The following is a 24,570-nucleotide window of genomic DNA, read 5'->3' on the forward strand; positions in this document are numbered from 1 at the left end:
GTGAAGCCATTCGATCGGTGGTTATTCATAGCTGACCCGAAATTCAAGATGTTTTCGAAAATAAGTGCAAAGCACAATGGCGTATTTTTTCAGATTTGTATCAAATGACCACTGTTATCCTCGGCCCCACGGTGGGCACCAAACTGTTTACCCGAAAAATGGATAGAGTTGAATTTATACGCAGTTCCGAGGATATGTGGCGTAACTTGATACAAAATGCAAGGATAAATAAAATGTAAATGTAGATTGGAGAGAATGCAATTTAGATAAGGTTATCAAGAACAATGAACCTTAGGATTCGACAAATAGAATCAATCTAAGAAACTGAAAGAGCGATTCTTTACTGTAGAAGAATATAGTACTTTTATTACAATGTAAGTCTCAAAAACTTGTCCTACAGAAATGATAACCAAGCCCTTTTATAGTGGAGGGATTCGGCTCCAAGCATAATAAAATAAATATTCAGTGGAAGACCCATGATAAGTCAGCTTTTCCATAATTTCTGCCAAGATTCTCTCTAGTGGGATTGCAACGGCTTTTGTCTGCGAGCTCGATCTTGCTTAGAATCCTCGATTTTGATTTGAGCTTGATTTCGGCTCGAACTTGTGATCTTGGTTCGAGCCCGATCCTGGTTCGAGCCCTCGAATTGATTCCAGGTCAATGTTGGTTGGTCTCTGGATTATCAGCACGATAGGTCTACCCTGCATCATGGTTCGATTCTTATTCGAGTTTGATTATGATATCGATCTCGACACGGACCGGCCTCCCCGGGTTCGAGGTTAGTTCGTCCCCCTTCGGGATCTTACTTCGATACATCACCCTTCGAACTCGATCGGACATGCCAAGGCTGAAATCTATTTCGACCGTATACAAGGTCAAATGTGTAACTTGCCTACTAGTCAACAATAGCAATGGCATTTAAGTTTAAATGTGTAAAGTAATTAACTTTTACAGATGAAGGAAATTATTCCTTCCTTTTACAGAAATAAAGAAATTCCCTTGGAAAAATAATTCAACTATTCAAGTAATTAAACTAGAACATGTTTTATAAGAAAAACATTTTCAGCTATAACAAACTCACCAGTTGTATGGTTTTTAAAATTAAGTGGCAAAAACTTCAAGTTGTTATCCTCATCAGATTATTTGATAGCAATGATTCTAAGTTCTAAATAATACCATTAAACTCTATTCATAATCTAAAGCATTGTTAGTTCACTGCATATATGAAACAACGAAAAGCTAATAAAAAGCAAAATATACATTAATCCCTCTAGCTAAAATATTCTCCGATTCTTCAGCTGGGGCCAAAAACTTCAATCTTACATCGACCAAAGCTAATTAAGAGCTACTTTCAGAATGTATACACATTTTGTAAAAAGAGATTAGCTTCACTACACTTGACAATAAAAAAAGAGCGGACCGGTGCACCAAAAAATCCTGCATTCATGTAGGGCTCGGGGAAGGACCGTACCCAGCGGGTGTGACGTAAACATCCTACCCTGATGCAAGTATTAGTGGCTGCTCGCATAGTTCGAACCAGTGACTTATAGGTCACACGGATACAACTTTACCGTTGCTCCAAGGTGATGAATTTTTACATAGAAGATACATTATGTGTCATCGTCAAACCCCTCGTTGATCTCTTCTCTGATGGTCTCTAATCCAGATGTATGTGAAGGTTTTCGTCGATATGTTATGAGGGCTGGAACAACCTCTACCCAAGAACGTATATTTCTAGTTTCCTTTGCCATCTTTAATTGAAATTGTTTGTCAAAGCCAAAACTAGAGCGGATATAAATCAAATAGTAACCTAAAATTTAGATTTATTTGCCCTCTTTCCTCCTAGCTTAGCTTGTGGAAGAAAGAGAGATCGGAAAATGAGTTGTATTTTTAGGAAGATTATATATATATTCTTTGATAACTTTTGATCTTTTGATGAATTGAGATCATTTTGGTTGGGCATTATATAGTTGGTGCGGAAAGGAGAATTAGTGGTAGACTAGTCCTTAAGAAAAGGACAATGCTTCAATCTGGTTCTTGAATTATTCAATTGTGAGATTTTTCCTTTCAAATGGCTCACCTTGAAAATAGAATACATTCATGACTTACCTGAAACGATTTTAACTGCCAAAAACTACGTCCAATGAAGTACGTATATGATGCTCGATTTTGAAGGGAGGAAGAAACATCGAATTGTTTAATTGTAATTCGTCCCATCTTCTTTGAATTTCTTTTTTCTACGGTCCTTCCTAACTCTACTTCTATAGATCATAAGACACTTTCTAATTCGCGACTTAGTACTCCATCTGTTTCAGTTTATATAATATAACCTTATTTTCTTAAATTTTGTTTCACAAAAATGATCCCTTAGTAAATATTGAAAATACTTTTAACTTAAAATTCTCATATTAATCTTAATGACATATTTTTATAGCCGCCGCACAAATGCTATGGCATGTTTAATATCACAAGCATAATACTAATACTTTATTTTTTCTTAAATTTCGTATCCACTCAAATGAAATCAGATAAAATGTAACGGAGAGGAGAAACATATTGCAATCTCATCAAGCTATCTACTTTTTCTTTTTCAGGTCTTGAGATATCCATGTTTTCCTTCAAATTATCTGGATCGACAGTCATTCGTTTAAAGCCTCCACATACACCGCCAGGCTCTTCATCTTCTTTGTGCCCCTTAACTTCCAACTCTTAATTAGATATCCCTAGAATACGTATACATGCCAAAAACAATGTTCTTTGAAGATTGAGTAGATTGGTCCTAACAATCGTGCCTTTTGTACCAGTTGATTGTAGTGCTATTTGTACTCTTTACAATTTTGAATTTAAGAAAATGACTTTTTTAGATCTTTTATGTGTAAATCACTCTTACGTGTAAAAATAAATCTCTCATGTGTAAAAAAAAAAGAGGCATAAAACTAAAAACAAAACAATTGACTCGGAGTAGGTTACAAATTGAACAATAACTTCGTCAATAGCTAATAAAAAAGAGTTTTTGTTTTGGTCAGGAGGGAGAAAGATACTTCGACGATATCTAGGCAGGTTACAAATTGAACAATAACTTCGTCAATAGCTAGTAGAAAAGCTAACACAAACTTACTAATTTTACGTGCTTTAGCATATATAGGATTTGGAGCTATAAAATGGCAAACGAGTAGAGTAGGATTAGTTAATAGACCCAAAGGCACTTGGTTATTATCTGACTTAACACAATTCTGAATGAAGGACCTAGAGATACCATTATGGCATAACGTTGCAAGACCATAATCAAAGATTGATTCAAGCCAAGCTAAATTTATTAAAGAAACGAGTGTTCAAACAGGATAAAAACAAGCGAACATCAACGCAAATCACACAAGTTTAAAAACATTTTTCAATAGTTCCAAGAGCCACAACACTAAATTCTCAAAAGCCACCACGGAGACGAAGAACCAGGTGAAGAGTTGATTCTTTCTGAATGTTATAATCAGCAAGGGTACGACCATCCTCCAGCTGCTTACCAGCAAAAATCAGCCTCTGCTGGTCTGGTGGAATACCCTCCTTGTCCTGAATCTTTGCCTTCACATTGTCAATGGTATCCGAGCTCTCAACCTCCAGGGTGATCGTCTTCCCAGTCAAAGTCTTGACAAAAATCTGCATCCCTCCTCTCAATCGGAGCACCAAATGGAGTGTGGACTCTTTCTGGATGTTATAATCAGCAAGAGTCCTCCCATCCTCAAGTTGCTTCCCAGCAAAAATCAACCTCTGCTGGTCAGGTGGGATCCCTTCCTTATCTTGAATTTTAGCCTTGACATTGTCGATGGTGTCGGAACTCTCAACCTCAAGGGTGATAGTTTTCCCTGTCAATGTCTTCACAAAGATCTGCATACCACCCCTCAGGCGCAGCACCAAATGGAGGGTTGATTCCTTCTGGATGTTATAATCAGCTAAAGTCCTTCCATCCTCAAGCTGTTTACCAGCAAAAATCAACCTCTGCTGGTCAGGTGGGATCCCTTCCTTATCTTGAATTTTAGCCTTGACATTGTCGATGGTGTCCGAGCTCTCAACCTCAAGGGTAATGGTTTTCCCTGTTAATGTCTTCACAAAGATTTGCATACCACCCCTCAGCCTCAGCACCAGATGGAGGGTGGATTCCTTCTGGATATTGTAATCAGCTAGTGTCCTTCCATCTTCAAGCTGCTTCCCAGCAAAAATAAGCCTCTGCTGGTCAGGTGGAATCCCTTCCTTATCTTGAATCTTTGCCTTTACATTGTCGATGGTGTCCGAGCTCTCGACTTCAAGAGTAATAGTTTTCCCAGTCAAGGTTTTCACAAAGATTTGCATACCACCCCTCAGCCTCAGCACCAGATGGAGAGTGGATTCCTTCTGAATATTGTAGTCAGCAAGGGTACGACCATCCTCAAGTTGCTTTCCAGCGAAGATCAACCTCTGCTGATCTGGAGGAATGCCTTCTTTATCCTGGATTTTAGCTTTGACATTGTCAATTGTATCGGAACTCTCAACCTCAAGTGTAATAGTCTTTCCTGTCAAAGTTTTTACAAAGATCTGCATACCACCACGTAAACGGAGAACAAGGTGGAGGGTGGACTCCTTTTGGATGTTGTAGTCAGCAAGGGTACGACCATCCTCAAGTTGCTTTCCAGCAAAGATCAACCTTTGCTGATCCGGAGGAATGCCTTCCTTGTCCTGAATCTTTGCCTTAACATTATCAATTGTGTCTGAGCTCTCAACCTCGAGAGTGATAGTCTTCCCAGTTAAAGTTTTTACAAAGATCTGCATACCACCACGCAGACGAAGGACAAGGTGGAGGGTAGACTCCTTTTGGATATTGTAGTCAGCAAGAGTTCGGCCATCCTCTAACTGCTTTCCAGCAAAGATCAACCTTTGCTGATCTGGAGGAATTCCTTCCTTATCTTGGATCTTTGCCTTAACATTGTCGATAGTGTCTGAACTCTCAACCTCGAGGGTGATGGTTTTGCCAGTGAGGGTCTTTACAAAGATTTGCATCTATATTTAATCAAAAGAAAAGCATTAGACAAAAGGAAATACTAATTTTTAAAAATATAGGTAAGGGAAATAAAAACCACGCACATAAGAACACATAGCATGAACCAATTCCTTAACACATGGATATAGATATCGAGAGAGTGCATAAACATAAAAATTGATTGATTTACGTGAGATCTACATAACAGCATGAAGTAATAACCCAAAATTTACAAAGAGAGGAGTATTAAAATAAGGTTAGATTCAAACACAAGTCATATATCATACCACATAGGTCTATAAGCCAATTCAATCCCTCGTCCTCATAATTTCATATATGATGTTATAGGTAAACAGAGTAATTTTTTTTTTTTTGATATCCGTGGTGTGCGGGCCAGCTTGCGCGCACCTCGACTAATTCCACGGGATACCTGACACCTCCCACCAGCAACAGGTACCAGATAACTCTATCTACCAAGGCTTGATATAAACAGAGTAATTAAAAAAGCAGCTTTTTCACATATAAACACAAGCACTAATTGACTAAAAGATAGTTTACCACAAGGATTGCTAATAATGAAATAATTAGATCTAGATCAATAAAAGACGCAGGAATATAACATCACCGATTAAAACTTAGATCTAATAAAAGGCCAATACATAGCGCTCAACAAAGACAACGAGAATAAAGACAAGCAAGTAAATTCTGTAATTTTCAATCGACCGGATCAATATATTTAACAGAAACAGAGATTAAACAAATTCACGAAAGGTAAAAAATTGACAACAGATCAGATCCGTGCTAAGATCAGATCGAAACTAACAGATCTGAAACAAATAATCAGATATACAACATACATAAAGGAAAACAAAAGAAGAAAGAGAATTTGAAGAAGAAAACTAGAAAAGGAGAAAATTGTACCTTGAAAAGGTTGTTGGGAATCAAACGAGAGAGAGAAGAGAGCTTCTTAGAGAAGGAAAAGCAGAACAAATATATTATAGAGAGAAGAACGAGAAGTGAGGAAGATTAGAATAGAAGGGTCCCTTTATATAGGACGTGATGGCCTACCTTCTCCTTGTAAATAACGGAGTGGGGGGGATCCACTTTTGGATAGGTTTAGGTAAACCATTAATTTAAGCGATTCTATAAGGCAGAATACCCCACGCTTCTACCGTAAAGTTTTTACATTTCGGTCCTCCTACTGTATAAAGTTTCAATCAGATCAAAACATATGTTTTAAGCACTTTTGACACTACGTGTTGCTTACTCGAGTTGACCCAGAGAACATATCAGATACACCTCACCTAAATTAAACCATATGATTATTTATTTTATAAAATATTATTTTTTCAATATATCCAAGATTCATTTTTATGCCTTCTTTTCTTCTGCTTCCGCCTCCCCCTTCAACAATTGTAGCTGGTCTCCTCGCACAAAACAAAAACAACGAACGGACCAGAGATATAGAACAACAAACAACATCACCGGCCGAAAAACCCACTATGTATCAGTCTCTACGTTATCAATGAAGAATTTCAAAATCCTCTTAAGGAAAAAAAAATCACATCTTTAGCTTTTTTTCACTTTCTGTTCATTGTCTTCATAAAGCAAGACACCAAAAAAAAAATTATGGATACAATCTTAACATCCATTAAATTTAATGGCCACAGTTATTTCAATTGAAAGGTTACCGAGATCTGAAATTCTGAAATGTAATACCACCCACTATCGCCTAATACCCCCCTACCCCCAATAGAAATGGTCCAATTATCTATCTCTAGTGGTTGCCGTGGAAATTACTTTTCTGTGGCGATGAGGGATGTCACTGGTAGATGAAAAGGTGGTGGGGAGGGCTGTTGCAGTGAGTTTTGGATTAAAATGGGGGAGGAGGAGTATCGTGGAGAAGGGAGTGAGATAGAGAAAAATGGGATTTGGGAGGGGGTGGGGGTAAGGGTGGGGGAAGGGGGCGGCGCAGGGCAAGCAGAACATATGTGAGAGAAAAGCAATCTTTGACCATTTTTTCTTTCTTCTAATTTGATTCTTCTATTTTTCTTTTCCGTTTTCCTTATTTTAATAATTTTTGGTTTAAATTTTTATGCTCACGCTCCTTACACGCGTGAAATACATGTATTTTGTCCAGTTCAGTAATTAAGTTGCCACATAAACTTGGTCAATGGTCAGAGGGGTTTAAAATAGCAATTTTGAATAATTATAAGTGTCTAGATGAAATGTTATTGAGTATAGGGACCGGAATGACAAACGCGAACAACTACGAGTGTTTATGAGGCCATTACGCCATTCTATAATGCACTGCCAACCGAATAATAAATAAAATTGACTAATTAAATAATAGTAGGAGTAGTTGTCAGGAGTGTGCATGGACCGAGTTGCTCGGTTATTATCAAAACCAAACAAACCAACTATATCAGTTTGGATTAGTTCGATTTTGACGGGGTTTTTCGGGTTTTTGTTACTTAGATATTGTTTCAATCTTACTTTGTTCAATTTTTTATAAGTAAATATATGTTTAGTAAAATTTAAAAAAATTGACAAACATATTATATATTAAATATTCTTATGGGAGAATCTAATTAGTCACACATGATAGTTATATTTTTAGTCGTCTGACAATAATTTTTCGTTGATGTACACTTTCAAGGTTAATCGTATTTAGTAATTAAACATAAAAATCAATATTATACCTAAATAATAATAACCACTTCAAATTCGAAAAAGACATAAGAATTTAATAGATAGATCTTGATATATGAATATGGAAGAATAAAGAGATTGACGCATTTCAGTAACACTTGATATGAAATGATCACACAACCCATTATTTAAGGTTAATAAATATGGAGCACTTCATATTTTATTAAATATTATACCCCGTAAGAGAATCCCAAATATTTCTAGATATTTTTTAAAGAAAATTCTATATAAAATCTTAAAAATATATATAAAAATTATATATTTATATGTCGGTTTAATTGGGTTTTTTTTTTTTTACTCAATACCAAACCAAATCAAACCAAACCTAATCGGATTTTTTAATCGGTTTGGTTTGACTTTTCGCTTTGGTGCGATTTTTCAGTTCAATTTATACACCCCTAGTTGCCAGCTAAGGATTATAATCGTTACCCCATTCTTTTCCCATTTCGGAGTGGGAGGTATTTTTTTATTACTCCTAATATACCTCCCGTCTGTTATAAATATATTATATTATGGATGTTCATTTAGTAATCCATTGTAAATAAGCTTCCTGAAAAAGCTTATCTATATGAGACTCTGCCGTAAATATGTTTATCTATTTAGTACTCTATTGGAAATAAGCCTCCCGAAGAAGCTTCTCCTTTCGGTACTCCGGTAGAAGATTATCTATATATGGTACAATGAGCTTATCCTTTCGGTACTCCGTTATGGATAAACATTACCCCGATAGAAGATTATCTATATCGGGTACAGTAGCAGCTTGCAAAAGCAGCTTACACAACAGCTTCCTTTCTTCTATAAATAGAGGAGATTTCAGTTCATTACGTACAGAAGTTTGAAGTTTGAATAATATATCAGTTTCTCTCTATACTTGTCTTTACTTTACAGTCTTTATTTTATAACACGTTATCAGCACGAGACTCTGTCATCTTGAACAAATACTTTGAAAGTATCAGAGAATATGGATAATCCTTAAATTATATTTGGATCGAAGACCAATCATGAAGATATTTGTGTAATTGATAGTGGAACAACTCATGCCATATTCAAAGATCAGAAATATTTTTCTTATTTCCATAAGGAAAAAGCAAATGTTTCAATAATTTCTGATAATATAAGTTTGATTGAAGGCTCCGGAAGAGCCACTATATTTCTGTCTAAGGGAATAAAACTTATTATAGTCAATGCATTATTATCCTCCAAGTCCCAAAGAAACTTGTTAAGTTTTATAGATATCCGCCGAAATGGGTATCATATTGAGACGGTAGATGAAATGAATATGGAATATCTTTGTATTACAAAGAATGTTTCTGGACAGAAGTGCATTGTAGAAAAGTTACCAACTTTATCTTCTGGCTTATACTATTCAAACATTAGTACAGTTAAAGCGCACTCTATCGTAAATCAGAAGTTTACTGATTCAAATATTTTTGTGCTTTGGCATGGTCGTTTGGGCCATCCTGGATCAATAATGATGAGACGAATTACTGAAAATTCGAGTGGGCACCCATTAAAGAACCTGCAGATTCTTACAAATAATGAATTTTCTTGTGATGCTTGTTATAGAGGCAAAATGATCACTAGACCATCACCAATGAAGGTTGGCATTGAATCTCCTGCCTTTTTAAAACATATACATGGGGATCTATGTGGACCCATTCACCCACCAAGTGGGCTGTTTAGATATTTTATGGTCCTAATAGATGCATCTTCAAGATGGTCTCATGTGTGCCTACTATCATCTCGTAACCTGGCGTTTGCAAAGCTATTAGCCCAAATAATTCGATTAAGGGCACAATTTCCGGATTATCCTTTAAAGGCTATTCGCCTAGATAATGCTGGAGAATTCCCATCTCAAGCTTTTGATGATTATTGTCTATCAGTTGGGATAAAATTTGAACAACTTGTAGCTTATGTTCATACTCAAAATGGCCTTGCAGAGTCATTTATTAAACGCATGCAATTGATAGCAAGACCACTACTTATGAAAACAAAATTGCCCACTACTGTTTGGGGCCATGCTATCTTGTATGCAGCATCACTTATCCGTCTCAGACCGACACATTATAATAAATATTCTCCATCATAATTAGTTTTTGGTCATGAACCAGATATTGCCCATCTACGAATTTTTGGATGTGCTGTATATGTGCCAGTAGCACCATCACATCGCAGTAAGATGGTCCCATAGAGAAGGTTAGGAACATATGTTGGGTTTGAATCACCCTCTATTATTCACTATCTTGAACCATTGGCGGGAGATTTATTTACTTCTCGATTTGCAGATTGTCGGTTTGATGAAATAAATTTTCCACAATTGGGGGAGAGAAAAAGGAAATCAAAAGAGAAATTATGTGAAAAGTTTCATCATTATCTCATTTTTGATCCACGTACCCCTATATGTACTCAGGAGGTCCAGAAGATCATCCATTTACAAAATATAGCAAATCAAATAACAGACGCATTTACTGATTTGAAAAGGATAACTAAGTCACATATCCCTGCAGAGAATGTGTCTATCCGAATTGATGTCCCGGCAGGACCATCTACTAGTATGAGAGCTAATGAACCTAAAGCACGCCTGAAGCGTGGTAGGCCTTTGGGTTCTAAGGATCGAAATCCTCGAAAAAGAAAAGCGACAAATGATAACGATACTACGAATGGATCTCCTGAAGAGACCAAAGATCTGATTAGTTCTAAGATTCCTGAAGAAATCAATGAACCCGAGACTCAAGTGAGTGAGAAGATTTTAATAAGTTCTACCGGTGAAGGGATTAATTTAAATCGATCTGAAGTAGTAGTGGATAATATTTTTGCATATAATGTTGCAATTAACATTATGCAAGATAGTGAGGATCTTGAACCCCGATATGTCGAAGAATGTCGACAAAGATCTTATTGGCCAAAATGGCAAGAGGTAATTCAATTAGAATTGAATGCACTTGCTAAAAGAGAGGTCTTTGGACCAGTAGTCCAAACACCTGGTGGTATAAAATCAGTTGGTCATAAATGGGGTTTTGTGCGAAAAAGGAATGATAAAAATGAAATTAAAAGATACAAAGCTCGCCTTGTTGCACAAGGATTCTCACAACGACCTGGAGTCGATTTTGATGAAACATATTCACCTGTTATGGATGCCATAACATTTCGATATCTCATCATTTTAGCACTACATGAAAAGCTTGAAATATATCTAATGGATTGTAACGACCCGACTTGTCGTTTTAAGAATTAACGCCCCGTTCAACGACTTAAGGTCCCTGGAAACTTCATAATATGTATTATGACCCGCGGGTGTGGTCGAGTTTGATTTTCGGAAGATTTAGAATTTAATTGAAAGAGAAATTCTCATTTTGAAGCTTAAATGGAAAGAGTTGACTTTTGAGCAAACGACCCCGGAATAGAATTTTGATGATGTCAATAGTTTCATATGGTGATTTTGGACTTAGGCACGTATTCGGATTTGGATTTGGAAGTCCGTAGGACAATTCGACTTATTTTGGCGAAAGTTGGAAAATAGACGATTTTCGGAAAGTTCGATCGAAGGTTGAATTTTTGATAACGAGGTCGGAATCTAATTCTGGAAATTTAAATAGGTCTGTTATGTCACTTATGACTTGTGTGCAAAATTTGAGGTCAATCGGACTTGATTCGTTAGGTTTCGGCATCGAATGTTGAAGTTGGAAATTTCATAATAGACTAAAGTTTCAAGTGAGTTCGCATAAGACCTAACTTCAAACGAGCATACGTCTCTTTATATGAAGAGATATATGGTGTGTTACCTATCAAAAGAAAGTTCCATGTGTCTAGTTTCCAACACTTTAAACCGTTTATCATTTGGACATTCCTATAAGAAGTTATGACTAAATTACCAAAGGCTAGAAAAATGCAATTCTGCTACCAATTATGCGATAGCAAAACAGTTATGCGATCGCAAAACTGCTTCTGCGACCGTAAACTGGTCGCAGAATGGACCAGAAGAGCCCAGTTCTGGGCACCGATTTTGCGATCAATTTTGCGGCCCGCATACCCATTCTGCGGTCCATTATGCGACCGCAGACCTGCTTTCGGAGGGTTAATTTTTCTATTTTCATAACACGTCCCCATTTTGATAAATAGGCTTTAGGGCTTATTTTGGGGTGTTTTTCTGTGGGTTTTAGAGAGAGGTAAGAGCATTTTAGAGAGAGAAGGAGGGAATCTAACATTCTAATCATCCAATCTTCAAGAATTAAGGAAGCTAATCACAAGATCTTCATCAAAGAGGTAAGATTCAACCCCTAGTCTTCAATTTCGAGTTTGGGGTAAAAGATTGGTGATTGGGAGTATGATTCTTGGGTATAAGAGTATTATGTACATATGCTTGTACCAATAAGGTTTGTGGGAAGATTGTTGAGATCAAATAAGTAAAGATTGGGTTGTGGAATGAAGAAAATCTTGTAGAAGAACCTTGTAGCCAAATTTGCACACCTAGTGATTGATAAAATGCTCAAATGAGCTGAAATCATGAAAATCTTCCTAATTATGGTTCACTTTTGTTATGTTTCTAAATAGATTGAAGTTGCTAGAATTTTTGAAAATTCGTAGTAATGTAAGGAAGACTCAAGAAAGATTGGAGCCGTCCAGAAGTCAATTCAAGCAAGAAAGCTATTTTGGAATATCGACCTAACTTCAAAAAGGTAAGTATCTTGCCTAACCTTGAGTGGGGCATTACCCTTAGGCATTGAGTCTTATGTGAAAAATTGTGTAATTGAAAATTATGAACGCGAGGTGACGAGTACGTACTTGGTTTATATGTGCATATTATATCGATTGAAATTCGTAGACGCCCTTAAGTATTAAATTGAAAAATTATTGTAACTTATTAAATCCCTTATTTGTCATGCCCCATTCCTTGTTTGCCGAGGTTATTTTTATATGATAATTTGGTGTGATTGCCACTTGATTTTTATGTGAACTCTGTGTTTGTTTGAGTTGCCATTTTTATGGGAAACACTTTCATTATTGATTTTTCCTACAGATAATTTAAATGGAAAATTTAGTTAATAAGAAGAATAAATCTATTTATTTCTTGAAGTTGTGATTTAAAGGAGGTGTTGTTCCTTGATGAATTACTTTTCAGTTCACGTTGTTGAAAAATTTGGTATTGAATTATAAAGGTCGTGAATCATGTCGAGGTAAAGTGCCAAATTGTGAAATATTATTCGGTTGAGTTGTTCACTCCCGAACATTTTGTTAAGATGTTGTACACATTATGATCGAGCCGTGGGCTCCTTATGGAGGAAAAATAAGGTATTATTGATTTATGTGAAAAGTTATAATATTTGAGCACTTGATGTGCAATTTGTGATATGTTGAAATATTTGAGCACTTGATGTGCAATTTGTGATATGTTAAAATATTTGAGCACTTGATGTTCAATTTGTGATATGTTGTAATATTTGAGCGCTTGATGTGCAATTTATGATATGTTGTAATATTTGAGCACTTGATGTGCAATTTGTGATATGTTGTAATATTGGGACACTTGAGGTGCAAGTTGTATTATGTTGTGATATTTGAGCACTTGAGGTGCGATTTATGAAATATTATGCTATTGATACGCATGCGGTGAGATAAGGGTGGCTTGAAACGCGTGGCTTGTAGGAGAACTACTAGAAGTCATGCGGTGATATAAGGCCAGGGTGTTGAAATGCATGCGGTGAGATAAGGGTGGCTTGAAACGCGTGGCTAGTAGGGGAACTACTAGAAGTCATGCGGTGTGATAAGGGTGGCTAAAACGCGGGATGCTATTTTGAAAAAAATAATTTCTTTAAAAAATATTAAATGTGAAGGCTCCCGCGGTAATATAAGTAAATGAGATATTGTGAATTTATTTATGACTTGGGACTACGAGGCGGTACCTCTGGAGTGCCCTGTTGATATATCTTTATTTATGTTCTTGTCTGGGGTAATTTTGTTCCATTTAATATGTAAATTCTTGTCTTCTTCCGTGATGTACTAGTTGACTTTATTATTATGTGTTTTGTGCTCCTAGTTGTATCGTGTTAGCTTTGGCTTTTTAGTACGAGACTTTGAAGAAGTATATTTCTGGGTTTTCTTACTGATTTTCGATGATTGAGTTGATTTAAATAAAAAAAATTATTATTATATTTTAAATTAAATAGTATTACATCCAAATCAGTAGTTTAACTGATGCTTTAATTTAAGTGCAATGTTATTTTCTTCACCCAAATGATTTCTAAAATAAATTCATTTCTTTGTTGATTTCTTACTTGATTTAAAAATTGTAAACTCACTTTAGTGGAATTAATTGATCATGTGGATCTTATATACATTGATATTATTGGCACGTGAGTTGTCCATGCAGTTGTAATAGAAATATGGGCATGAGGTGCCGTGAAAATATGGAAGTGGGTTGAGACCCGTATTTTTATGATTATGAAATGAGATGTCACAAGGTGACTTTTATTTGAAGGAATTATATTCCAAAAATATTATTTGAAAGAATTATAGTTGAAAGAAATTTATTTGAAGGGAGTATATTCGAAATATATATTTATTTGACAAGATTATATTCTAAGGATTTTTATTGAAAAACAAAACTTATATTTGAAAGATTTATACTTGAAGTACTTACATTGGAAAGACATTTATTTGAAGAACTTGATTTAATTTGGTGTACTTGTATTTATTATTCGTTGAGTAATATTAATGGTGTTCTTGTTGTTTTGTTGTGTACATCACTGGTTGTACTATGTTGCCCTTATTGTTATTTGTTTCCTATTATTTTGTATATTATATTGCACAGGTTAATAGACTAGTGAGTGTCTTGACTGTACCTCGTCTCTACTCCACTGAGGTTAGTCTTGATACTTACTGGGTACCGACCGTGGTGTACTCATACTACACTTCTGCATATTTTTGTGCAGAGCCAGGTATTGGAGATATCTGACTCAGACAGAGTTAGAGTGAGATCACAAGGATTCAAGGTAGAGCTGCTTGGTCGTCGCAGTTCTTTGGAGTCTTTCCATCTTATTGTACTGTTATTTATTATTCAAACAGTATTGGGTATTCGATCCTTGAAATCATTTCATGTATTCAGTTAGAGTTCCTGACTCAGTACTACCAGTCTTGGGAGGTTGTTATATTTATATGTGTTCCGATGTTGGTTTTGATTACCTATTTAATTGATAGTTTAAAAAAAAAAAAAGGCTTCGAAATGTAATAGAAATAAGCTTACCTAGTCTTAGAGACTAGGTGCCATCACGATACCTGTGGTGGGATTTTGGATCGTGACATGGATGTAGTTACAGCTTATCTGTACGGTTCACTTGATAATGAAATTTATACGAAAATCCCTGAAGGATTTAAAATGCATGAAGCAAATCCAAATTCTCGGAAAATGTATTCAATCAGATTACAAAGATCTTTGTATGGTTTTAAAGCAATCTGGGTGTATGTGGTATAACCGTCTTAGTAAATATTTGTTGAAAGAGGGTTACATAAATAATGTTATTTGTCCATGTATTTTTATAAAGAAAATGGCATCAGAATTTGTTATATTTGTTGTTTATGTTGATGACATAAATCTTGTTGGAACTCCATAAGAGCTCCAAAAGGCAATTGAATATCTTAAGAAAGAATTTGAGATTAAAGATCTTGGAAAGACAAAACTTTGTCTTGGTCTGCAAATTGAACATTTAGTAGACGAGATCTTTATCCATCAATCTGCCTATACTGAAAGGGTCTTAAAACACTTTTACATGGACAGAGCACACCCATTGAGTACACCAATAGTTGTTCGATCACTTGAAGTGAATAAGAATTTGTTCCGACCTCCAGAAGAGGATGATGAACTTTTTGGTCCCGAAATACCTTATCTTAGTGCAATCGATGCACTTATGTATTTTGCTAATGCTACAGGGCATGACATAACATTTTTTGTTAATTTATTAGCAAGATATAGCTCTTCTCCTACACTGAGATATTGGAACGGGATTAAGCATATATTGCGATATTTAAAGGGAACACTTGATATGGGTATATTTTATTCTAACAAAGGTAGTGCAGATCTTATTGATTATGCAGATGCAGGTTATTTATCTGATCCACATAAAGCTCGATCTCAAACCGAGTACGTGTTTACATGTGGAGGTACTATCATATCATGACTCTCCGCAAAGTAATTTATTGTTGCTACTTCTTCAAATCATGCCGAGATAATAGTTATTCGTGAAGCAAGTAAGGAATGCGTATGGTTGAGATCAGTGATTCATTTTATTCAAGGAAAATATGGTTTGGAATGTGATAAAAGATCCACAATTTTATACGAAGACAATGCTGCATGCATAGCCCATTTAAAGGGATGATTTATAAAAGGAGATAGAACGAAATACATTTCACCAAAATTATTCTACACACATGATCTTCAGAAAAATGGTGATATTGATGTGCAATAAATCTATTCAAGTGACGATCCGGCAGATTTTGTCACGACCCAATTTCACCTATAAGTCGTGATAGCGCCCAACACTACAGTTTGGCAAGCTAACTGATAAATTAAGCATACATTGATAAAATTTAAAACCAAAAAAATATATTAAAACCCAAACTCTACCAATGTGTGTGCCAAGACCTGGTGTCACAAGTGTATGGGCATCTAGTAGATTATACAAAACCTCAAATACTATCTGAAATAAAAATAGACAGAATGAAAAAAATACAAAGAGAGACACTAGAACCTGCAGAACGGATCAGAGAAACAGCTCACCACTATACCCCTGGATAACGTGGGTGCAAGACGATAGGTCCCCCACTAGTACTTGCCTTAGTTCCTGCACAAAAAGTGCAGCAAGTGTAGTATGAGTACGTGAACAACGTGTGCCCAGTAAGTATCAAGCCTAATCTCGAAGTGGTAGAGACGAGATGGCCGACTTTGACACTCACTATGGGTCAATAATAATAATAATTGAAATAGAACTAGGATATTTAAATCAGTATGATTTACAGAGTTTAAAATAATTTATCAAATCAGCGGAAATAATCAAATTTCTTCAAATGCAACAATTCTCAATATATTAATTAAATTCCAAGAATTGTTTTTTTCAATTTATCAACTAGCTTCGCAAGCTGAAATAAATTATTAAAGTATCATGTAATTATTAATATTATTAGGCACGATTTCTGCCGAGGACGTACGGCCTGATCCAGAGTTTCATGTACATTGCCGAGGGACGTGCGGCGCGATCCATAGATGCATCTATCCTGCCGAGGCGTTCGGCCCGCTCCACAAGAAAGGAGGACATTTTCTTATGTACCTCCGGAAGAAAAATATATTTATTATGAGATAAATTCGGGAGGAAGAATAATTTCGTTTAAGAATTAATTAATTTTAAACAGAAAATCAAACATATAAATTTTTACATCCTTTAATATTGTGATCTAACAATTCACTATATATATATATATATATATATATATATATATATATATATATATATATATATATATATATATATATATATATATATATATATCAAATAATATTAATTAAACAAGGAATATAATTTACACAAGTAATTCATGCTTTGAGTACTAAACTACCCGAACTTTAGCATTAATAGTAGCTACGCACGGACTCTCGTCACCTTGTGCGTACGTAGCCCCCGCAATTATCAATAATTATTCAATTTAATCCATATGGGGTAATTTTCCCCTCACAAGATTAGACAAGAGACTTACCTCGTCTCAAGGTCCACTTTTCAATTATCGCGTCGTGTAAAATTCTCGATTCGATGCCGAAAAAATCCGAAACTATCTAAAAGTTATAAAAATAATTAATATATGTTCAATAAATTCGAAACTCATCTATTAAATAAATTACCCTATCCAAAATGGTAAAATTCTTAAAATTTACCCCGGGCCCACGTGTTCGGATTTTGGAAATTTTCGGATGAAAACGTTACCCATAATCTCAAGAACTTGAATATATAATTTCTATCCAATTCCATAACCATTTCCGTGGTGAAAATAAAAAATATCAATTTCTAGGTTTTTCTTAAAAACTCCAAATTTCTACAAATTTACATGTCTAAATCCATATATAAACCATGTATTTAACTTGCAATAGGTGTGTATTAACTTACCTCTAAGTTGCTAGGTGAATTCTCCTCTCAAGAAGCTCCCAAGATTGTCCAAGAATAAAGAAATGAGCAAAAATGCTCAAATCCTCGCTTTAAACACTCACTGCCCAGCGATCATCGCGCCCGCGGCAAAATTTTTTGCACCCGCGATGGATTTTTCGCACCTGCGGATTCGCACCCGCGATGGATTTTTCGCACCCGCGGCTTCGCACCCGCGATGGATTTTTCGCATCCACGGCTTCGCACCCGCGGTAGATGTTTCGCACCCGCGATCACACCAGATATCAGCTGCCTCAACTCTTCTTCAAATTCCAAATTCAATCCGTTAACCACCCGGAATCCACCCAAGGCCCTCGGGACCTCAACTAAATATACCAACAGGTCCTACAACATCATACGAACTTATTTGAAACCTCAAATCACATAAAACGACGCTAAAACCACGAATTATGCTCCAATTCAAGCTTAATGAAACTTAAAATTTCTAACTTCTACATTCGATGTCGTAATCTATCAAATCAACTCCGATTGATCTCAAATTTTGCACATAAGTCATAAATGACATAACATAGCTATGAAAATTTTCGGAACTATATTTTGACTCTGGTATCAAAAAGTCAACTCCTCGGTCAAACTTTCAAACTTAAATTCTTGTTTTAGCCATTTCAAGCCCAAATTTCACTACGGACTTCCAATCACGCTCCTAAGTCCAAAATCACCATACGGAGCTGTTGAAATCATCAAAATTCTATTCCGGTGTCATTTGCACATAATTCGACATCCGGTCACTATTTGAACTTAAACTTTTTAATTGTTTCATCAAAATTCCATATATCGGGCTAGGGACCTCGGAATTTAATTTCGGGCATACGCCCAACTGCCAAATCACGATACGGACCTACCGAAACTGTCAAAATACTGATCCGAGTTTATTTGCTCAAAATGTTGACCAAAGTCAACTCAATTGAGTTTTAAAGCTCTAATCCACATTTTAATCTATTTTTAACATAAAAACTTTCCATAAAATTTTATGGATTGTGCACGCAAGTCGAGAAATAATAAATAGTACTTTTTGAGGTCTTAGAACATATAATTAATTATTAAATTTAAAGATGACATTTTGGGTCATCACATTCTCCACCTCTTAAACAAACGTTCGTCCTCTAACAGGTTTAGAATTATACCTGAAGTGCTGAATAAGTGTGGATATCTGCTCCGCATGTTTTTCTCGGCCTCCCAAGTCGCTTCCTCGACTGATTGGCCCCTCTACTGGACTTTTACTGCAGAAACCCTCTTGGACCTCAACTGGCGAACATGTTTATCAACAATGGTAATTGGCTCCTCTTCATAACCCAAGCTATTATCTAGCTGAACTGTGCTGAAATCTAACACATGTGATAGGTAGGCATGATACTTCTGGAGCATAGATACATAAAAAATCGGATGAACTCTCGATAGATTGGGTGGCAATGCAAGCTTATAAGCAACCTCCCCAACTTGTCTCAACACCTCAAATGGGCCTATAAACCTTGGGCTCAATTTCCCCTTTTTCCAAAATCTCATGATTCCTTCATCGGCGAAACCCTCAAGAGAACCTTTTCACCTACCATAAATGATAAATCACGCGCTTTCTGATCCGCGTAACTTTTCTGCCTGGACTGTGCTGCACGAAGTCGCTCTTGAATCAACTTTACCTTTTCCAAGGCATCCTTTACTAAATCAGTACCATATAACTTAGCCTCGCCGGGCTCAAACTATCCGATATGTGAACGACATCGACGGCCATATAAAGCCTCAAATGGAGCCATCTCGATGCTGGATTAGTAACTGTTATTATAAGCAAACTCGGCTTAAGGCAGGAAACGATCCCACTGACCTCCAAAGTCAATCACACATGCCCTGAGCATATCCTCCAAAATCTGAACTGTCCGCTCTGACTGCCCGTCGGTCTACGAATGAAAGGTTGTGCTAAGCTCTACACGGGTCCCTAATTCACTCTGTACTGCTCTCCAGAAATGTGAAGTAAACTGAGAGCCTCTATCTGATATGATGGAAATTGGCACACCGTACAACCGAACTATCTCCTGAATATAAATCTAGGCCAACCTCTCTGAAGTATACGTAGTCACAACAGGAACAAAATGTGCCGACTTGGTCAACCTATCAACAATGACCCAAACTGCATCAAACTTCCGCAAGGTCCGCGGCAACCCAACTATAAAATCCATAGTAATTCGTTCCCATTTCCACTCTGGTATAGTTATCTGCTGAAGTAGGCCACATGACCTCTGGTACTCATATTTAACTTGCTGGCAATTTAGACACCTAGCTACATACTCAACTATGTCCTTTTTCATTCGTCGCCACCAATAATGCTGCCTCAAGTCACGATACATCTTCCTAGCACCTGGATGAATAGAATACCAAGAACTGTGTGCCTCCTCTAAGATCTTTTTCCTCAGTTCATCCACCTTAGGAACACACAGACGATCCTGGAGTCGTAAAACACCATCTGCACCAATAGTGACTTCCTTGGCACCACCTCGTAGTACCGTTTCACGAAGAACCATCAAGTATGGGTCATCATACTGGCGAGCTTTGATCTTCTCAAATAGTGAAGATTGGGCCACAACACATGCAAGAACTCGACTGGGCTCTGAAATATCCAGCCTCATAAGTTTGTTAGCCAAGGACTGAATATCTGAGGCTAATGGCCTTTCCTCTGCTGAAATGAAAGCCAAACTACCCATACTCTCTGCTTTTCTGCTCAAGGCATCTGCAACCACATTTGCTTTGCCCGGATGATACAGGATAGTAATATCATAATCTTTTAGTAACTCCAGCCATCTGCGCTGCCTCAAATTTAGGTCCCTCTGATTGAACAAATGCTGCAAACTGCGATGATCAGTGTAAACTTCACAAGACACCCCATAAAGATAATGCCTCCAAATCTTAAGAGCGTGAACAATCGCAGCTAACTCCAAATCATGTACCGGATAATTCTTTTCATGGGGCTTCAGCTGACGTGAAGCATATGCAATAACTTGCCCTTCCTGCATCAATACACAACCCAAGCCAACGCGTGAAGCGTCGCAATACACTATATACATCCTCGAACCGGAAGGCAACACTAACACTGGTGCTGTAGTCAATGCTGTCTTGAGCTTGTGAAAGCTCACCTCACAATCATCGGACCATCGGAACGGAGCACCCTTCTGGGTTAATTTGGTTAAAGGTGCTGCAATAGATGAAAAACCTTCCAACGAACCGACGATAATAACCTGCCAAACCTAGAAAACTCCTGATCTCAGTCGCCGAAGTGGGACGATGCCAATTTTGAACTGCCTCAATATTTTTGGGATCAACTTTAATACCTTCGCCCGATACAATATGTCCCAAAAATGCTACAGACTCAAGCCAGAACTCACATTTAGAGAACTTAGCATATAGCTTTTGTTCCCGCAATGTCTGAAGCACTACTCTCATATGCTGCTGATGCTCCTCCTTACTGTGTGAGTAGATCAAAATGTCATCAATGAAGACAATGACAAATGAATCAATATATGGCCTGAATACCCTGTTCATCATATCCATAAATGCTGTCGGGGCATTAGTTAAATCAAAAGACATTACCAGAAACTCATAATGACCATATCTAGTACGGAAAGCAGTTTTTGGAATATCCGAATCTCGAATCTTCAACTGATGATACCCCGACATCAAATCGATCTTAGAGAATACCCTAGTACCCTGCAACTGGTCAAATAAGTCATCAATACGCGGCAACGGGTACTTGTTTTTAATAGTGACTTTGTTCAATTGGCGATAATCAATACACATTCGCATTGTGCCATCTTTCTTCTTCATAAATAATACCGGTGCACCCCAAGGCGATATACTCGGTCTAACAAACCCTTTGGCTAGTAATTCTTCAAGTTGTTCTTTCAACTCTTTCAATTCTTTCGGAGCCATGCGATACGGTGGGATATATACAGTCTGAGTATCTAGAGCCAAGTCAATACATAAATCAATATCACGATCAGGTGGCATACCTGGAAGATCTGAAGGAAATACATCGGAGAACTCCCGAGCTACAGGCACTGAATCAATAGCCGGAGTCTCTGCACTAGTATCCCGGACATAGGCTAGATAAGCCAAATAACCCTTCTCAACCATGTGTTGAGCCTTTATAAAAGAAATAACTCGATTAAATAAACTAACAGACGAATCCTTCCACTCCAGCCTAGGCAAAGATGGAATAGCCAAGGTAACGGTTTTGGCATGACAATCTAGAATAGCATGATATGGAGATAACCAGTCCATACCTAGAATAATTTCAAAATCGATCATCTCGAGCAATAAGAGATCTGCTCTAGTTTCATAACCACAGAATGTAATAATACAAGACCGGTAGACCCGATTCACAATAATAGAATCTCCTACAGGAGTGGACACATAAACAGGAGTACTCAAGGACTCACGAGAAACACCCAGGAATGGAGCAAATAGAGATGACACATATGAATACGTGGATCCTGGATCAAATAATACTGAGGCATCTTTGCCGCAAACAGAAATAATACCTGTAATCACAGCATCTGAGGCTTCTATATTTGGTCTAGCCGGAAAAGCATAGAACCGAGCTGGAGCGCCAACTGGCTGACCTCCGCCTGGCTGACCTGCTCCTCTAAGACGGACCCTACCCACCTGTCCCCCACCTCTTGGTGGTCGGACTACTGGTGGAGCAACTGGTCCGGTAAGCATAGGTTGTTGACCATGTTGTACTGGTCTACCCCGAAGCCTGGGGCAAAACCTCCGCATGTGACTGGGATCCCCGCACTCATAACAACTCTTCGGTGCGATGGGCTGCTGACTAAGTGTCTGGCCCTGGGGAACTGAATGCCCACTTGAAGGACCCTGAATAGCCGGTGGGCGGTAAGAACTCTCTGGTATAGCACTGAGATAAGGTCGCACTGGAGCATCTCGAGGAGGTGGTGGTGCTGGATATGGGGGTCTGCTAGACTGCCCCCTCACAAACTGACCTCTGCCCCCATACAGAGCACCCCTGAACTCTCCAGAGTACCTGAACCGCTTATCTCTCGTAATCTGCTCTTGGCTCCGCTGATGCACACCCTCAATCCTCCGGGCTATCTCCATAACTCGCTCATAAGAAGTACCCATCTCAACCTCTCGAGCTATAGTGTCCTGAATACCAGTATGTAAACCAGCTACAAACCTCCGCACTCTCTCTGCCTCATTAGGGAGTATCATAAGTGCATGGCGAGATAATTCAGAAAACCTCGCCTCATAATCAGTCACTGACATCTGACCCTGCTGGAGCTACTCAAACTGAAACCGTAACTCTTCCCTCCGGGAGGGTGGAATATACCTGTCAAGGAAGATACGGGTAAACATGTCCTAAGTCATAGGAGGAGAATCTGCTGGTCTGCCAAGATCATAAGACTGCCACCATCTACGGGCTCTGCCCTCTAGCTAAAAAGTAGTAAAGCCAACCCCATGAGATTCCAATATCCTCATGTTGTGCAGTCTGTCCCTGCAACGATCAATGAAGTCCTGTGGATCCTCATGCCGCTCACCCCCAAATACAGGAGGATGTAGTCTAGTCCATCTGTCCAATAGATTCTGAGGATCGGCGGCTACAGCTGGCCTGGGCTCAGGTGTAGCTGCTGTAACTGGGTGGGCTCCACCCACGGGTAGTGTACCCTGGGTCTGATATACAATAGCTGCCTGTGCATGAGCCTGCGCGGTAGGGGTTTGTGCTCCCCCTCCCGCCTGAGATGTGGCTGGGTCTGCCAGAAATAAACCGGCCTAAGTCATATTGTCCATGAACCGCAGCATGCGACCCATGACATTCTGAAATTCCGGTACAGATGTGAAATCCACCGGAGCTGGCTCTGCCACAGGCACCTCACCGTGCTCCTCAATGATGGGATTCTCTGCTGGACCCACTGGCGGCATAACTGGAACAGTCCTGGGACGTCCTCGCCCTCTACTATGGGCTGGAGCCCTACCTAGGCCTCGGCCTCTACCTCGGCCTCTAGCAACTGGGGGAGTAGCTCTTCCCTGGTCTGGAACTTCATTCGAACGCGTTCTCACCATCTATGAGAGAATAAAAGAAGGATATTTAGTACTACATTAATTGCACGATAGAATATGAAGAAAGGTAATTTTCTAATACCCTATAGCCTCTTGAAGATAAGTACAGACGTCTCCGTACCGATCCGCAAGACTCTATTAGGCCTGCTCATAACTTGTGAGACCTAAGTGAACCTAGTGCTCTGATACCATGTTGTCACGACCCAATTTCACCTATAAGTCGTGATGGCACCCAACACCACAGCTAGGCAAGCCAACTGATAAATTAAGCATACATTGATAAAATTTAAAATCAAAAAAATATATTAAAATCCAAACTCGACCAATGTGTGTGCCAAGACCTGGTGTCACAAGTGTATGAGCATCTAGTAGATTATACAAAACCTCAAATACTGTCTGAAATAAAAATAGACAGAATGAAAAAAATACAAAGAGAGACACTAGTAGCTACAGAACGGATCAGAGAAACAACTCACCACTATGCCCCTGGATAACGTGGGTGCAAGACAATAGGTCCCCACTAGTACTTGCCTCAGTTCCTGCATATAAAGTGCAGCAAGTATAGTATGAGTACGTGAACAACGTGTACCTAGT

General features: G+C 37.9%; 2 protein-coding genes across 2 annotated transcripts; both read right to left on the reverse strand.

The window, feature by feature from the left end:
* Nucleotides 1-3,292: 3,292 nt before the first annotated feature.
* On the reverse strand, nt 3,293-6,066 carry LOC104112444 (polyubiquitin-like). The gene is made up of 2 exons (XM_009622374.4): nt 5,927-6,066; nt 3,293-5,025 (listed from the first exon to the last, which is right to left on the reverse strand). Exon 2 carries the CDS (start codon nt 5,023-5,025, stop codon nt 3,424-3,426), a length of 1,602 nt encoding a protein of 533 aa, XP_009620669.2. The 5' UTR covers nt 5,927-6,066; the 3' UTR covers nt 3,293-3,423.
* Nucleotides 6,067-10,639: 4,573 nt separating this feature from the next.
* On the reverse strand, nt 10,640-23,040 carry LOC138904449 (uncharacterized). The gene is made up of 3 exons (XM_070192949.1): nt 22,443-23,040; nt 21,912-22,148; nt 10,640-10,698 (listed from the first exon to the last, which is right to left on the reverse strand). The coding sequence occupies exons 1-3, from the start codon at nt 23,038-23,040 to the stop codon at nt 10,640-10,642; spliced, it is 894 nt and encodes a 297-aa protein (XP_070049050.1).
* Nucleotides 23,041-24,570: the final 1,530 nt, after the last annotated feature.

Source organism: Nicotiana tomentosiformis, chromosome 2 (assembly GCF_000390325.3).
Source record: "Nicotiana tomentosiformis chromosome 2, ASM39032v3, whole genome shotgun sequence".
Taxonomy (NCBI): domain Eukaryota; kingdom Viridiplantae; phylum Streptophyta; class Magnoliopsida; order Solanales; family Solanaceae; genus Nicotiana; species Nicotiana tomentosiformis.